The following is an 18568-nucleotide window of genomic DNA, read 5'->3' on the forward strand; positions in this document are numbered from 1 at the left end:
TAATCAGGTTTTGCTGCGTAAGGAAAATAGATACGGTATGTCATTGTAACATAACAATGTAAATGCCATGTTTTATACCTGGGTCAAAGTTGTCGCCAGATCCTTGACACCCATCCTCATCATCACAGTCTCCACTCGCATCCTCGCCTTCTGATCTGCCATATCCTCCGCTACCCTCTGTAATGCGCCAACGCTCTGGCTTGATCCTTTTTTCACTGCCCATCTAAAAACATAAAAGTAAAGCCATCATTTGATTGAACATTTTGCAGATTATAGGATATATAAAAAGGTCTGTCAGCACAAAATGACTGTTCAAACCAAGAAAAACACCTTGTAAAGCAGATAGCCCTAATACAAATCAGATTAAACTCATTGCTTCATTGGCCAGAAATCATTCTTCATTCAGATATAATAATGAGGTGTGTGGTGCACCCATGGCGCGGGGCAGTATTTCAGTGCATCTTCCCACCTACTTGTTTTCCATCTATCTCCAACCTCTTCTTCCTTGATTGACTGACCTTACTTTACAGGATTCAGATGAGGGTTAAATAGATGGAAAACAAGAAAGTGCATTGAACTGCTGGACCAAGGTGTAATGAGAACCGCTGATCACCTAATTAGCATATTTAAATAAAGAACATTTTTCTTGCAAACACAGCAACAGATTTGACACTAAAACTGTGATTTTTGTTAGACCAATGTCCTCTACAAGGCGCTGTGCTTGGTTTGGTGTTATGGTTCTCAATGGCAAGAGAACATAGCCCAGCATACATAGGAACTAGCTCTTGGAAGGATGGAAACTTAAACTGACCATGAACTAAACCTGCCGCACAACTAACAGTAGCCGGGTAGCGTAGCCTGCGTTTTATCCCTAGACGCCCAGCGCCGGCCGGAGGACTAACTAATCCTGGCAGAGGAAAATATAGTCCTGGCTCACCTCTAGAGAAATTTCCCCAAAAGGCAGACAGAGGCCCCCACATATATTGGCGGTGATTTAAGATGAAAATGACAAACGTAGTATGAAAATAGGTTTAGCAAAATCGAGGTCCGCTTACTAGATAGCAGGAAGACAGAAAGGGTACTTTCATGGTCAGCTGAAAACCCTATCAATACACCATCCTGAAATTACTTTAAGACTCTAGTATTAACTCATAACATCAGAGTGGCAATTTCAGATCACAAGAGCTTTCCAGACACAGAAACGAAACTGCAGCTGTGAACTGGAACAAAATGCAAAAAACAAACAAGGACAAAAGTCCGACTTAGCTGGAAGTTGTCTGGTAGCAGGAACATGCACAGAAAGGCTTCTGATTACAATGTTGACCGGCATGGAAGTGACAGAGGAGCAAGGTTAAATAGCGACTCCCACATCCTGATGGGAACAGGTGAACAGAGGGGATGATGCACACAAGTTCAATTCCACCAGTGGCCACCGGGGGAGCCCAAAATCCAATTTCACAACAGTACCCCCCCCTCAAGGAGGGGGCACCGAACCCTCACCAGAACCACCAGGGCGATCAGGATGAGCCCTATGAAAGGCACGGACCAGATCGGAGGCATGAACATCAGAGGCAGTCACCCAAGAATTATCCTCCTGACCGTATCCCTTCCATTTGACCAGATACTGGAGTTTCCGTCTGGAAACACGGGAGTCCAAGATTTTTTCCACAACGTACTCCAACTCGCCCTCAACCAACACCGGAGCAGGAGGCTCAACGGAAGGCACAACCGGTACCTCATACCTGCGCAACAATGACCGATGAAAAACATTATGAATAGAAAAAGATGCAGGGAGGTCCAAACGGAAGGACACAGGGTTAAGAATCTCCAATATCTTGTACGGGCCGATGAACCGAGGCTTAAACTTAGGAGAAGAAACCCTCATAGGGACAAAACGAGAAGACAACCACACCAAGTCCCCGACACAAAGCCGAGGACCAACCCGACGCTGGCGGTTGGCAAAAAGCTGAGTCTTCTCCTGGGACAACTTCAAATTGTCCACCACCTGCCCCCAAATCTGATGCAACCTCTCCACCACAGCATCCACTCCAGGACAATCCGAAGATTCCACCTGACCGGAGGAAAATCGAGGATGAAACCCCGAATTACAGAAAAAAGGAGACACCAAGGTGGCAGAGCTGGCCCGATTATTGAGGGCAAACTCCGCTAAAGGCAAAAAAGCAACCCAATCATCCTGATCTGCAGACACAAAACACCTCAAATATGTCTCCAAAGTCTGATTCGTCCGCTCGGTCTGGCCATTAGTCTGAGGATGGAAAGCAGACGAGAAAGACAAATCTATGCCCATCCTAGCACAGAATGCCCGCCAAAATCTAGACACGAATTGGGTTCCTCTGTCAGAAACGATATTCTCCGGAATACCATGCAAACGAACCACATTTTGAAAAAACAGAGGAACCAACTCGGAAGAAGAAGGCAACTTAGGCAGGGGAACCAAATGGACCATCTTAGAGAAACGGTCACACACCACCCAGATGACAGACATCTTCTGAGAAACAGGAAGATCCGAAATAAAATCCATCGAGATGTGCGTCCAAGGCCTCTTCGGGATAGGCAAGGGCAACAACAATCCACTAGCCCGAGAACAACAAGGCTTGGCCCGAGCACAAACGTCACAAGACTGCACAAAGCCTCGTACATCTCGTGACAGGGAAGGCCACCAGAAGGACCTTGCCACCAAATCCCTGGTACCAAAGATTCCAGGATGACCTGCCAACGCAGAAGAATGAACCTCAGAAATGACTTTACTGGTCCAATCATCAGGAACAAACAGTCTACCAGGTGGGCAACGATCAGGTCTATCCGCCTGAAAATCCTGCAAGGCCCGCCGCAGGTCTGGAGAAACGGCAGACAATATCACTCCATCCTTAAGGATACCTGTAGGTTCAGAATTACCAGGGGAGTCAGGCTCAAAACTCCTAGAAAGGGCATCCGCCTTAACATTCTTAGAACCCGGTAGGCATGACACCACAAAATTAAACCGAGAGAAAAACAACGACCAGCGCGCCTGTCTAGGATTCAGGCGTCTGGCGGACTCAAGATAAATTAAATTTTTGTGGTCGGTCAATACCACCACCTGATGTCTAGCCCCCTCAAGCCAATGACGCCACTCCTCAAAAGCCCACTTCATGGCCAAAAGCTCTCGATTCCCAATATCATAATTCCGCTCGGCGGGCGAAAATTTACGAGAAAAAAAAGCACAAGGTTTCATCACGGAGCAGTCGGAACTTCTTTGAACAAAACCGCCCCAGCTCCGATTTCAGAAGCGTCGACCTCAACCTGAAAAGGAAGAGCAACATCAGGCTGACGCAACACAGGGGCGGAAGAAAAGCGGCGCTTAAGCTCCCGAAAGGCCTCCACAGCAGCAGGGGACCAATCAGCAACATCAGCACCCTTCTTAGTCAAATCAGTCAATGGTTTAACAACATCAGAAAAACCAGCAATAAATCGACGATAAAAGTTAGCAAAGCCCAAAAATTTCTGAAGACTCTTAAGAGAAGAGGGTTGCGTCCAATCACAAATAGCCCGAACCTTGACAGGATCCATCTCGATGGAAGAGGGGGAAAAAATGTATCCCAAGAAGGAAATCTTTTGAACCCCAAAAACGCACTTAGAACCCTTCACACACAAGGAATTAGACCGCAAAACCTGAAAAACCCTCCTGACCTGCTGGACATGAGAGTCCCAGTCATCCGAAAAAATCAGAATATCATCCAGATACACGATCATAAATTTATCCAAATAATCACGGAAAATGTCATGCATAAAGGACTGAAAGACTGAAGGGGCATTTGAAAGGCCAAAAGGCATCACCAAATACTCAAAGTGGCCCTCGGGCGTATTAAATGCGGTTTTCCACTCATCCCCCTGCTTAATTCGCACCAAATTATACGCCCCACGGAGATCTATCTTAGAGAACCACTTGGCCCCCTTTATGCGAGCAAACAAATCAGTCAGCAGTGGCAACGGATATTGATATTTAACCGTGATTTTATTCAAAAGCCGATAATCAATACACGGCCTCAAAGAGCCATCTTTCTTAGACACAAAGAAAAAACCGGCTCCTAAGGGAGATGACGAAGGACGAATATGTCCCTTTTCCAAGGACTCCTTTATATATTCTCGCATAGCAGCATGTTCAGGCACAGACAGATTAAATAAACGACCCTTAGGGTATTTACTACCCGGAATCAAATCTATGGCACAATCGCACTCCCGGTGCGGAGGTAATGAACCAAGCTTAGGTTCTTCAAAAACGTCACGATAGTCAGACAAGAATTCAGGAATCTCAGAGGGAATAGATGACGAAATGGAAACCAAAGGTACGTCCCCATGCATCCCCTTACATCCCCAGCTTAACACAGACATAGCGTTCCAGTCGAGGACTGGGTTATGAGATTGCAGCCATGGCAATCCAAGCACCAACACATCATGTAGATTATACAGCACAAGAAAGCGAATAATCTCCTGATGATCCGGATTAATTTGCATAGTTACTTGTGTCCAGTATTGTGGTTTATTACTAGCCAATGGGGTGGAGTCAATCCCCTTCAGAGGTATAGGAGTTTCAAGAGGCTCTAAATCATACCCACAGCGTTTGGCAAAGGACCAATCCATAAGACTCAAAGCGGCGCCAGAGTCGACATAGGCATCCGCGGTAATAGATGATAAAGAACAAATCAGGGTCACAGATAGAATAAACTTAGACTGAAAAGTGCCAATTGAAACTGACTTATCAAGCTTCTTAGTACGCTTAGAGCATGCTGATATAACATGAGTTGAATCACCACAATAAAAGCACAACCCATTTTTTCGTCTAAAATTCTGCCGTTCGCTTCTGGACAGAATTCTATCACATTGCATATTCTCTGGCGTCTTCTCAGTAGACACCGCCAAATGGTGCACAGGTTTGCGCTCCCGCAGACGTCTATCGATCTGGATAGCCATTGTCATGGACTCATTCAGACCCGCAGGCACAGGGAACCCCACCATAACATCCTTAACGGCATCAGAGAGACCCTCTCTGAAATTCGCCGCCAGGGCGCACTCATTCCACTGAGTAAGCACAGACCATTTACGGAATTTTTGGCAGTATATTTCAACTTCATCTTGCCCCTGAGATAGGGACATCAAGGCTTTTTCCGCCTGAAGCTCTAAATGAGGTTCCTCATAAAGCAACCCCAAGGCCAGAAAAAACGCATCCACATTGAGCAACGCAGGATCCCCTGGAGCCAATGCAAAAGCCCAATCTTGAGGGTCGCCCCGGAGCAAGGAAATCACAATCCTGACCTGCTGAGCAGGATCTCCAGCAGAGCGAGATTTCAGGGACAAAAACAACTTGCAATTATTTTTGAAATTTTGAAAGCAAGATCTATTCCCCGAGAAAAATTCAGGCAAAGGAATTCTAGGTTCAGATATAGGAACATGAACAACAAAATCTTGTAAATTTTGAACTTTCGTGGTGAGATTATTTAAACCTGCAGCTAAACTCTGAATATCCATTTTAAACAGGTGAACACAGAGCCATTCCAGGATTAGAAGGAGAGAGAGAGAGGAAGGCTGCAATATAGGCAGACTTGCAAGTGATTCAATTGAAAGCACACTCAGAACTGAAGGAAAAAAAAAAAAAAATTTTTCAGCAGACTTCTTTTTTCTCTCCTTTCTCTGCCAATTAATTTAACCCTTTGTGGGGGCCAGTCAAACTGTTATGGTTCTCAATGGCAAGAGAACATAGCCCAGCATACATAGGAACTAGCTCTTGGAAGGATGGAAACTTAAACTGACCATGAACTAAACCTGCCGCACAACTAACAGTAGCCGGGTAGCGTAGCCTGCGTTTTATCCCTAGACGCCCAGCGCCGGCCGGAGGACTAACTAATCCTGGCAGAGGAAAATATAGTCCTGGCTCACCTCTAGAGAAATTTCCCCGAAAGGCAGACAGAGGCCCCCACATATATTGGCGGTGATTTAAGATGAAAATGACAAACGTAGTATGAAAATAGGTTTAGCAAAATCGAGGTCCGCTTACTAGATAGCAGGAAGACAGAAAGGGTACTTTCATGGTCAGCTGAAAACCCTATCAATACACCATCCTGAAATTACTTTAAGACTCTAGTATTAACTCATAACATCAGAGTGGCAATTTCAGATCACAAGAGCTTTCCAGACACAGAAACGAAACTGCAGCTGTGAACTGGAACAAAATGCAAAAAACAAACAAGGACAAAAGTCCGACTTAGCTGGAAGTTGTCTGGTAGCAGGAACATGCACAGAAAGGCTTCTGATTACAATGTTGACCGGCATGGAAGTGACAGAGGAGCAAGGTTAAATAGCGACTCCCACATCCTGATGGGAACAGGTGAACAGAGGGGATGATGCACACAAGTTCAATTCCACCAGTGGCCACCGTGGCAGCCCAAAATCCAATTTCACAACAGTTTGGACAGTCATGTTGTGATGAAAGACTTCTTTTAAAAGGTCTCCTGTGTGTGCAGATGAGGTTTAACACTATATCTGGCCATTATATGATTTGTATCCTGCATTTTCACCACTAGGAGCTGGTGGAAGGAGAATAGCTGTGGTGGTCTCTGCCATAAACTGTACAACACATAGAGAAAAATTTCTGCTCTTCATTCATTTTTTAGCTCATAGAGACAAGCAGCAGCATGGAAGAAATTATACAGCAGAACTGAGCTGTCTTGATCTGAATCAGAGCGTTAAAAGGCTTCTTAGAGAGCTCTGCACAATGTTTCTGTCTCCCTCTGCCTGTTTCCTCTCCCTGCTCCTCACTCTTTCCCCTCCTCTTCATAGAGTATATTGGGCTATGTCACATTACACATGCGGTCCCTCTTGTCAGAGCAAGACAGATTGAGCTGCTTTTCCACAGTGGATAACAAGTTCAGGAGGCAGAAGGGAAAGGAAGAAACAGCTGAAAAGTAGAGAAAGAGGCTGATTTCTTGAATACGATTTCTTACAAAGATTCTTTACTATGCATGTTTGCAGTTTGTTGTAAGTACAGTACGGTACATTTTAAAGAGATCCTTTGGTCCAGAGACAAAATTATGTGTGCTATGGGACATATAGAAAAATAGTAACCAACTTTTGTGCCCCCCAATCTACCCTTTTAGGGTCTCCTATGTCTTGGCTGCAGCACTTCTCAGACTAGTCAGTGACACTGTGCTCAGGGACACTCCGGCTCTCGGCATAGATTTGAAGGATGCTGCATTTTCGTATCCTGACAACCAATTTGTTTCCTCACGTAAATAGCAATAAAAGAATGTTTGCTGGTATGAATATATTTGGAAACGTCCCTATTTCTAAGAGCCTGTATTATCACAGTGGAATAGTCGCTCTCCAGTAAAGCCTCCATTGCACACATCATTTGCTGACCACATTGTCTGGTCCTTGTCCAGAAACTAAGAATATAAATCGGGAGTGGGCTGAACATTTACAAATGCTCTTGTTTAATGGATATGGATGTTCCCTGGATAGAGCAAGTTTCAGATGGCCATAATCTGGCTGCACTGCACTGAATTATGGCTACAACATGTCGGTGTCTCATGGTTCTACATAACAACACAACTAGACTTGCAGCTTAGATTAACCCCCTCCTGTAAGAAATATATCTAGCTTTGACTTAAGGTTTGTATTATGCCTCCCCTTACTCCAAGAGCCATGACTTTTCCATCCAGGCAGCAATGCGAAGGCTTGTTTCTTTTATGGAAGGAGATGTAGTTTTGAATGATGGTATTTACTTTACAACATAAAGTGCTAAAAAAAGCTTTTTTTTGACCAGGCTACGTAATTCTTCAAGTCTATACATTGGGGCAACGCCAAACGTTTGTAGTTTCTTTTATTTGTGCATATTTTTCTTAATTTTTTTTTAGAACAATATATTTGGTATGTAAAAAAACTTTTTAATTTTTTTACATCAATGGAGCTACAGTACATGAGGAATTGCTTTTTGTTATGGCGTACTTTTCATTGGTACTATTTTGGTGCACATTACAACACTTTTATAACTTTTTTCATGAAGGAGGTGAGGTCTCTGGAAGATGGTAATCCTTTTTTCTTTTTTAATCATGTCCTTTTCCTTATGGGTTAAATAATTTTAGATATTGATTAATCTGACTTTGTCAAATGTGGTCAGGGGCGTTAGTAGAGTCAGGAAAGATCAGGGTCCCAAGCCCCAAGACATATGTTCTGCCACCTATACTCCCACCCAAACAAAAAATATAAAACCGCAGATAACATACTGATAAGGCTATGTGCACACATTGCGGATTTTGCTGCGGATCTGCAGCGGATTGGCCGCTGCTGATTCGCAGCTGTTTTCCATGCATTTACAGTACCATGTAAACCAGGGGTGTCAAACTGCATTTCTCGAGGGCCGCAAACAGGTCATGTTTTCAGGATTTCTTTAGCATTCCACAAGGTGCTGGAATCATTCTGTGCAGGTGATTAAATTATCACCTGTGCGATACAAGGAAATCCGGAAAACATGACCTGTTGGCGGCCCTCAAGGAATGCAGTTTGACACCTCTGATGTAAACCTATAGAAAACCAAATCCGCAGTGCACATGCTGCGGAAAATACCATGCGGAACGCTGCGGTTTATTTTCTGCAGCATGTCAATTCTTTGTGCGGATTCCGCAGCGGTTTACACCTGCTCCTCAAAAGGAATCCGCAGGTGTAAAACCGCAGGTGGAATCCGCACAAAAACTGCAGGAAATCCATGGTAAATCCGCAGGTAAAACACAGTGCTCACAGCTGCTCCAGAAATGGTGCATTTGTAAGATGTGCCAATTCCGGCACTTAGCCTCTCTCTTCCCACTGCCCTGTAGCGGTGGCATATGGGGTAATAGGGGGTTAATGTCACCTTTAAATTGTAAGGTGACATCAAGCCGACTTAGTAATGGTCAATAACACACCTATCTATTACTAATCCTATAGTTGTTAATGGGTTATATAAACACACAGCCAGAATAAAGTATTTTAATGAAATAAAACACCACACAGTTTTGCCATCTTTATTGTTCTGCCAATCCATGCAATGCCCTCGATCTCCTGCAAAAAAAGAAAAAATAATAAACCAACACAAATACTCCCTGGTCCGATGCAGTCCATTTAATAATGAGTGTACCATGACGATCTCCCTTATAGAGCTGTCACATTAGGAGATGTGATAGCACTATTGTCCCCTAGTGACACACTGACAGGAGACAATGGCTCCTGCAGTGCATCACTGAAGAGGGTACCTGAGTTAAGGCTCTCACTTTACGGCAACGCTGTGTGAGAATTTTCCCACGCAGCGCTGTCGCAAGTGACAATATGAACTATACTGCACTCACGGCAGAGGGATACAGTGCGGAGGATTACCTCCTGTCATTGTATCACCGGAACCCCTGGAGAGCGGTCACATCTTCCGATGTGACAGCTTTCCACGGGAGATCGTTGTGGGACACTCATTATTAAACAGATTACATCGGATCAGGGAGTATACTGTTGGTTTTTAATTTTTATTTTTTACAGGTGATCGAGGGCTTCGGGGACTAGGTGACTGGTGAGTATGTACTGTATGTTGTATGTACCGTATGTACTGTATGTCTATATGTTTTTGCATTTTTTTTACACTTGAACACAGTAGCCTATCATCCGGCTAGCTGTCACTGTAGCAGGAATATCCGGATTGAACTAGTAGCCCCATCGGACGATGCCTGCCTACACATATACACACACACACAGCCCCGCACACACACACACACACACAGATACACATAAACACCCGCACACAGACCTGCACATATTCTCCGCACACACACACAGTCTCCGCCCACACTCCTCCCAAACACTCTTCCCCCTCCCGATCTGCAGCATTTCTCGCAGGCAACTCCACAGCAAATCTGCAGATCTTCCTTAAACCTGCGGTTTTGCTGCGGATTGGCCTGACACAATGGAAGTCAATAGGTGCAGAAACACTGCAGATCCGCAAAAAGAATTGATATGCTGCGGAAAAAAAAACGCTGCAAAGCGTGTTTTTTTTTCCGCAGCATGTGTACACCAAATGTCAATTTCACACTGACTAACATTGCTTGTGCACTACACTGCGGACTTGATTGTTATGATGACCTGGTGGTTAGGAGCACTAGGAATGACCTGATGAGCAAACTAGTAATAGAGGACAAGCTCTGGGAAGTGGGAGCTTTGCTGACCGCAACCCCTAAACCTATCACAACAACTAGAAATAGCCGTGGAGCGTACCTGACTCTGCCTAGACGCCTCTTCACAGCCTAAGAGCTAACTACCCCTAAAGATAGAAAATAAGGCCTAACTTGCCTCAGAGAAATTCCCCAAAGAAATAGGCAGCCCCCTGTTATGACCCCAGTGGACAGGGTCTCAGAGGAACGTGTAAGTCTGCGAGATTCAAAAATCCAGCTCATAGGGCTGTGGTAACTGGGTTGACCAAATAGCTACTCCTAACGCCAACACTAGAAGTAGCCGGGGATCATGCCTACGGTGATCGCTAGATGACTCACGCCAGCCGGAGAATCTAACTACCCCTAGGAGAAGAAAACAAAGACCTCTCTTGCCTCCAGAGAAAGGGACCCCAAAGCAAGATACAAGCCCCCCACAAATAATAACAGTGAGGTAAGAGGAAATGACAAACACAGAAATGAACCAGGTTCAGCAAAGAGAGGCCAGCTCACTAATAGCAGAATATAGCAAGATAACTTATCTGGTCAACAAAAACCCTATAAAAATCCACGCTGGAGATTCAAGAACCCCCGAACCGTCTAACGGTCCGGGGGGAGAACACCAGCCCCCTAGAGCTTCCAGCAAAGGTCAGGATACAGATTGGAACAAGCTGGACAAAAATACCAAACAAAACAAAAGCAAAAAGCAAGGAAGCAGACTTAGCTTGAAATACAGGAACCCGGATCATAGGACAAGAGCACAACAGATTAGCTCTGATTTCAACGATGCCAGGCATTGAACTGAAGGTCCAGGGAGCTTATATAGCAACGCCCCTGAACTAACGGCCCAGGTGAGGATATAGGAAAAGACAGAAGCTCCAGAGTCAAATCACTAATGACCACTAGAGGGAGCAAAAAGCAAAATCACAACAGCCCCCCACACGTAGTGACTGTGAGTTAAGATGGAAGTCACAAACACAGGAATGAAATAGGTTTCAGCAAAGGAGGCCAGACTTAACTAAACAGACTTGAGGATAGAAAAGGTATCTTTGCGGTCAGCATAAAAAACTACCAAAAAACCACGCAGAGTGTGCAAAAGAGACCCCACACCGACTCACGGCGTGGAGGTGCCACTCTGCATCCCAGAGCTTCCAGCTAGCCAAGCAGAATCATGATAGCAAGCTGGACAAAGAAACAGTGGTAAACAAATAAGCTAGCAGGGACTTAGCTTTTGCTGGAGTAGACAGGTCATCTGAAAGATCCAAGAGCAAACTGAACCAGTACTAGGACATTGACAGCTGGCATCAAGTAACGATCTAGGTGGAGTTAAATAGAGCAGCCAGCCTAGGACTAAACGAGGTCAGCTGAGGACAGAACCTCAGAACCAGCAGCTCCACTCACAGCCACCAGAGGGAGTCCATGGACAGAACTCGCCGAAGTACTATTCATAACCACCGGAGGGAGTTCGAGAACAGAATTCACAACACTTGATGCAATTCCGCGAGTCCAAAACCGCTGCGGATCCGCATCAAAATCCACAACGTGTGCACATAGCCTAAGAATGCTCTGTTTTTTTTAAAAATCAAACAGAATTAATGCCTAAAATGAACCTACTGTATTAATGACACAAATGTAGGCAGAGGACCCCATTGGTTTTTATGGGGGCACCTGGGTTTTGTTATTGTATGTGTCAGTTTTACGATGGAAGATATAAGGTTCTGTATGATGCTCTTTCCACATACGTGACCATAGCGGGACCCACATGCACCCATTAATGAGGTTTCCATTTGTAGCAGATATGCAGTGAATCCATCCTGAACATTTATTGTATCTAACAATGGAACAGACACCGGTTACGTCTGTGTGCAGGTGTGATGTAACCTGGGCAGAGGTCAGATGGGCGCACTTTACTGTCCTCGTACGAATCGCTGTCTCCAGACCGACCGCTGCTTTCATCACCTGAACTCCACAGCTTCATAGGAGGCTGCCGAGATCGGGGCAGGAGATCTGCAGGTGATCCGGGCATCATGGTCTGTACTTGGACAGTGAAATATGCCGCACCACTAAGGGCACCACCTTGTTTTTTAACTATATAAGGACCTGGACATTTTCAATTTTTTTGCTCCGCCCCTTGTTCTAAGAGTCAGAACTTTTTTTCATTTTTCTGTCACCTTAGCCATATGAGGGCTTCATTTTGTGGGGTGAGTTCCTGTTTTGAATGACACCGTTCACATTACCATAAAATGTACTGAAAAACATGAAAGATCAGTGAAAAAATATGGCAATTCCATTATTGCAGGAACAAACTTTTTTTCAGTGAAGATAAGATAACGTTTCAACCCTACCAGGGTCTTTGTCAAAACCTCACTGGATAGTGAATTGGTTCAACATAGAATTCTAAAGAGGATCCCCTTAAGAGCTCAGTATGGGGGGAGACAGAGCGTGTCCTGCATTCCTTGTGGTGATGTAGAATTCTATGTTGAACCTATTCACTATCCAGTGAGGTTTTGACAAAGACCCTGGTAGGGTCGAAACGTTACCTTATCTTGACTAAAAAATGTTTTGCTCCTGCTGTGGTATTACTTACTGTTTCTTTTTTCTATTCGCAGCTAATCACAGACACTCACCACACAGGGCTGTGCTAGGTTCATCCCACATGTGTGCGTGGCAGTATACATAAAGTTTAGTAAAAAATAAAAAAAAAAGAACCTGAGATTCAGGAAATTCGGGGCAGTGCACTTCTCAGTGTCTAGAGATGCCCACTGAATGTGGCAATACCATATGTGCTTAATTTTTTAATTACTTTATATTTTATATTTTTGAAAAAAAGCTTTTAGCTACATTTTACATATATTTTGTCTTACTAAAGGACTGGCACCCGCAATCGCTTGCTCACTTGCAACCTATTGTGATTGTGGAAGGGAAAGCGATTGGCACCTAAACGGATGCGACACCAAATAACCACTTAAATGCCACTGTCAGAAATTGAGAAAGTTATTCTCAATTGAATTGAAGCTGATTTTTGTACCCATTCATTACACTGGTCGTTATTTGTTAAACATTATAAACCTGCATGGAGTAAATCCCAAATACTCAGCACAGCAGAAAAAAAAATCATCATGTCTTGAACAGAATTATGCTAATTATGCAAATTGTCTCTTCTCAAATTGAGATTGTGGTTTGGCTTTTACCCCAAGTCATGTGACAAGGCTCGTTAAAGGGTCGACATTGACTTGTACGATTGCTACCTCCAATAGGTGGCACTAGAGTTCTAGTCCTCTTCCTCTCTGAAGAGACAATTTGCATAATTAGCATATTTCCCAGAGGAGAATTGCGGCTTTAATTCTCCTCATCTCGGCATGCTTAGCATGTCAATCTCCGCAAGGAGAAACGATACTTCTTGTATACTGAACAGAATTTTCACATAAAAAAAAAATTCTTTATCAATATTGTTGCTATAACAGATACTAAAAAATTGATATGTACATCTGGGAAAAGCTGAATAAAAACAGAGACTTCTCCAAAATGTAATGGCAATTAAGGGTTTTAGCCATCATGGATAGAAACTTGTACAAATGAGAAAAATGTAGTAGAATTTGTACCAGCTGCCGCACGGATATACATTAGACGATTTTATGATTTTAGTATTAAATGCTTCATATGTTTCTCTGGCTCCTAATATTACATCAAAGGAGCCATTACACAGTTTAATGTTTACTTTGGTCTCATTGAGTTTCCTTAGTATTTTACTTAACCCCTTAGTGACAGAGCCAATTTTGTACTTAATGACCAGGCCATTTTTTACAATTCTGACCACTGTCACTTTATTAGGTTATAGCTCTGGATCGCTTCAACGGATCCCACTGATTCGGAGACTGTTTTGTCGTGACATATTGTACTTCATACTAGTGGTAAAATGTATTTGATATGACTTACGTTTATTTATGAAAAAAAGGGAAATTTGGCAAAAAATTTGAAAAATGTTGCAATTTTCAAACTTTTAATTTTTGTACCCTTAAAACAGAGATTTTGAACAAAATAGTTAATAAATAACATTGACCACATGTCTACTTTACATGAGCACAATTTTGGAAACATAACCCCAACACCACAAACCTAACCTCGACAGAACCCTAACCCCCAACACAACCCTAACTCCAACACAACCCTAAGACCAACACAACCCTAACCCCAAGCCTAACCCTAGACCCAACCCTAACCCTAGTCCCAAACCTAACCCTAGCTATAACCCTAGCTCCAACCCTAACCCTACTCCAACCCTAACCACAGCCCTAACCCTAACCCTAGCTCTAACCCCAACTCTAAACCTACCCTAGCCCCAACCACAACCCTAACGGAAAATGGAAAGAAATATATTTCTTTTATCTTATTATTTTTATCTAACTAAGGAGGTGATAAAGGAGGGTTTGATTTACAATTTTTTTTATTTTGAGCACTGTGATAGGGTCTATCACAGAGATCAAAATCAACCAATAGGAAAAATCTCCTATTGTTGCCGGATACTGGCCGGCAGATCTCGGCGGGCGCACTGCACATGCGCCCACCATTTTCTTCCCGGAAGAAGACGCTGAGGGCCTGGGTACAGAGCCGGAGGAACCAGGGGACACCAAAGGTACCAGGGGGGTCTCGGGGGACCCCATTTCCCTCTCCTCTGGTATGCTAGGTCATATCAGAGAAATGAGACTTTTTTTGCAACAATGAAGACGGTAAAAACTGACCAGAATCATGTTTAGCGGGGTATCAGCTACCACCCAGTAACTGAGACCTCAGAGATTTTCTGACACTGGGAGCGCTATACCCTCTTTTCTCAGCGCCGTTAAAAAGCGGCGATGAGGAATAAGTACCCTTAACTGCTGCCGTTAAAAGGCGTATTGGCGGTCGTTAAGGGGTTAAATCGAATTGAGCTCCACATTATAGGAGGTGGCATCATTAGAGTTAGATATTGAAGTGATTATCCGGTCAGACCCCTTCATACACAGGACTGATAACGTGGGAACTTTTTCGAATATGGGGACATAAGTGGAGCTGCTGGGTCCCAGGAGCGTCACTGAAGCAGTGACAAAAAAGGAGCTTTGTTAATACCAGTTTTGTAGTGAGATACTGTATATATAATTACACAAGTAAACAGTCTGTGTAGTGACTGATAGCTTCGTTATTCTTTAAAACGGTCACATTTCTTAGAAGTTACAGTGCCTGGCAAAAGTATTAGGCCCCCTGGAACTTTTCAACCTCTTACTGTCATGTCGGACGCTGTTCAGACCAGGTCGTTTGACAGACAGCGGTAATTCCGCTTTTGACCACTATGTGCTCATTGGCGTCGGCTAGATTTTATCTAGCTGTTTCGGGGTTAATTTACCTGATCCTCGGATTGGAAGCTGGGCCATGCTCATTGCCTTTAAATAGTTCTCCTGATCATTGGGCGTCGCCGATTATAGCTTCTGTCTTGTGCGTTATCTCGGTCTGGAGTGGAGAGCTGGTTGTTGGAGATTCGTTGCTGGTGGTGTATTTTCCTTTGTCTTATTTACTCCTTCCTATATTTGTATTTATTTTGCCCTGCACATTTATAGTGTATTCCTGAGCGACTGCGGCGTGGTGTATATTTTCCTTTATCCTTGTCTGTGCTAACTGTGGGTATTGGTGTATTACCGCTTCACTGGGTGGTGGGCGGAGGTTTCAGCCTAGGGTTGAAACAGGAGACAAGGTGAGGTTCGAGGCCTGGACATGCACACCATCAGTGTAAACTCCAGGTAGAGGGTCAGTCAGGATTTCCCTAGTCTGAGGGAAATTGCAGGGGCCCGGGTTATTAGCTCTCGCTCACCTAGTCTCCCCGTGACACTTACCACATATCATGATTCAAACATAAAGATACCAAATGTAAATTTTTGGTGAAGAATCAACAACAAGTGGAACACAAATGTGAAGTTGAACGAAATTTATTGGTTATTTTAAATTTTGGGGGAAATTTAAAGACTGAAAAGTGGGGCGTGCAATATTATTCGGCCCCTTTACTTTCAGTGCAGCAAACACATTCCAGAAGTTCATTGTGGATCTCTGAATGATCCAATGTTGTCCTAAATGCCTAATGATGATAAATAAAATCCACCTGTGTGTAATCAAGTCTCCGTATAAATGCACCTGCTCTGTGATAGTCTCAGGGTTCTGTTTGAAGCACAGAGAGCATCATGAAGACCAAGGAACACAACAGGCAGGTCCGTGATACTGTTGTGGAGAAGTTTAAAGCTGGATTTGGATACAAAATGATTTCCAAATGTTTAAACATCCCAAGGAGCACTGTGCAAGCCATCATATTGAATTGGAAGGAGTATCATACCACTGCAAATCTACGAAGACCCTGCTGTCCCTCTAAACTTTCATCTCCAACAAGAAGACTGATCAGAGATGCAGCCAAGAGGCCCATGATTAGATCTACAGCTGAGGTGGGACAGTCTCTCCATAGGACAACAATCAGTTGTACAACTGCACAAATCTGGCCTTTATGGAAGAGTGGCATGAAGAAAGCCATTTGTCAAAGATATCCATAAAAAGTGTTGTTTAAAGCTTGCAACAAGCCACCTGGGAGACACACCAAACATGTGGAAGAAGGTGCTCTGGTCAGATGAAACCAAAATCAAACTTTTTGGCAACAATGCGAAACGATATGCTTGGCGTAAAGGCAACACAGCTCATCACCCTGAACACACCATCCCCACTGTCAAACATGGTGGAGGCAGCATCATTGTTTGGGCTGCACAGGGAAGATAGTTAAAATTGATGGGAAGATGGATGGAGCCAAATACACGACCATTCTTGAAGAAAACCTGTTGGAGTCTGCAAAAGACTTGAGACTGGGACGGAGATTTGTCTTCCAACAAGACAAAGATCCCAAATATAAAGCAAACTCTACAATGGAATGGTTCACAAATAAACATATCCAGGTATTAGAATGGTCATGTCAAAGTCCAGACCTCAATCCAATCGAGAATCTGTGGAAAGAGCTGAAAACTGCTGTTCACAAACGACCTCCATCAAACCTCACTGAGCTTGAGCTGTTTGCCAAGGAACAATGGGCAAGAATTTCAGTCTCTCGATGTATAAAACTGATAGAGACATACCCCAAGCGACTTGCAGCTGTAATCGCAGCAAGAGGTGGTGCAACAAAGTATTAAGTTAAAGGGGCCGAATAATATTGCACGCCCCACTTTTCAGTTTTTGAATTTCCACAAAAAATTTAAATAACCAATAAATTTCGTTCAACTTCACAATTGTGTTCCACTTGTTATTGATTCTTCACCAAAAATTTACATTTGGTATCTTTATGTTTGAAGCATGATATGTGGGAAAAGGTTGAAAAGTTCCAGGGGGCCGAATACTTTCGCAAGGCACTGTAAGCTGCATTCACGGTATGTTATGAAATCACCTAACACAGAGCGGATTAGACACATATCTGTTGTTTCCATATTCTAGGTCTGGTTCATGTCGCCTAGACTTATAATGAACCTATCAAAGAATGACCATTAAATGTGCATTTCATAGTGTGCAGTAGATTTCCCGTCATCCAAGTAGCAATTTGACCAACACAAAGAAAGATTAGTCAGAGGTTAGATCACTCAGCACCAGGGAGGGAGCCGTTTGTCCATGCCACAGAACATCATTATGCTCGAACAATACCCAATACAACTTCTGTCCTTTACTCACAACTCGTCCTACACAGGAGAAGTAGAAGACAACCACAGCCACCACCCATTACAACAATCCTCTCCACGATAGTAGAAAATACAGGGAATAAAACTGTAGCATTGTACTGGAAAAAGATAGACTTGTTGCAAGTGAAAAGTGACCCAAAAATTAAGGGGTGTCGCAGGTCTTGGTCTGGCGCCTCCTATCTTCTTTTGGCTATCCTCTTTCTTGGTTTTTGTGGATGTGTCCCACTCCCTGTGTCATGGACGGAGGGACACGTCATCCACATGAAGCAAGCAGGAGGATGGCGATCGTAAGAAGATAGGAGGCACCGGATCAAGACCTGCGGTGCCCCTCGGACCGGACCGCCCTGCAGGTGACTATAATAAAAGTTATTTTTCTTCTCTTACAGGTTGGGTTTGGGGCAGATATATAGCATTATAGAATGCTGTATATCAGCCCCCAAAAGTGGTGGCCTTACTTCATATCTGCCAAAACTGGTGACAGGGTCCCTTTAAATTAAGACCACAGGCCAAAATGTAAGAAAACAAAAAGCCTGTAAAAACAAAATTATGCAATTTTTTAATTAAACACAATTGTAAAACTGAAGGACAACCCTTTTAATTTTTGATATGTGCAATATGCTGTAAGGGAAA

The 18568-nt window shown here is 43.6% G+C and overlaps 1 protein-coding gene across 2 annotated transcripts in view; it reads right to left on the minus strand.

The window, feature by feature from the left end:
• The window catches only part of LOC143808441 (glypican-5-like), a 413770-nt gene that overhangs the window by 52881 nt on the left and 342321 nt on the right, over nt 1–18568 (minus strand). For both annotated transcript variants that reach the window (XM_077291113.1, XM_077291114.1), the window contains one exon: nt 79–223. In XM_077291113.1, the coding sequence (XP_077147228.1) occupies nt 79–223 (145 nt within the window). The remainder of the gene's footprint in view (nt 1–78; nt 224–18568) is intronic.

The sequence above is a fragment of the Ranitomeya variabilis genome, chromosome 2 (genome assembly GCF_051348905.1).
Source record: "Ranitomeya variabilis isolate aRanVar5 chromosome 2, aRanVar5.hap1, whole genome shotgun sequence".
Lineage (NCBI taxonomy): Eukaryota > Metazoa > Chordata > Amphibia > Anura > Dendrobatidae > Ranitomeya > Ranitomeya variabilis.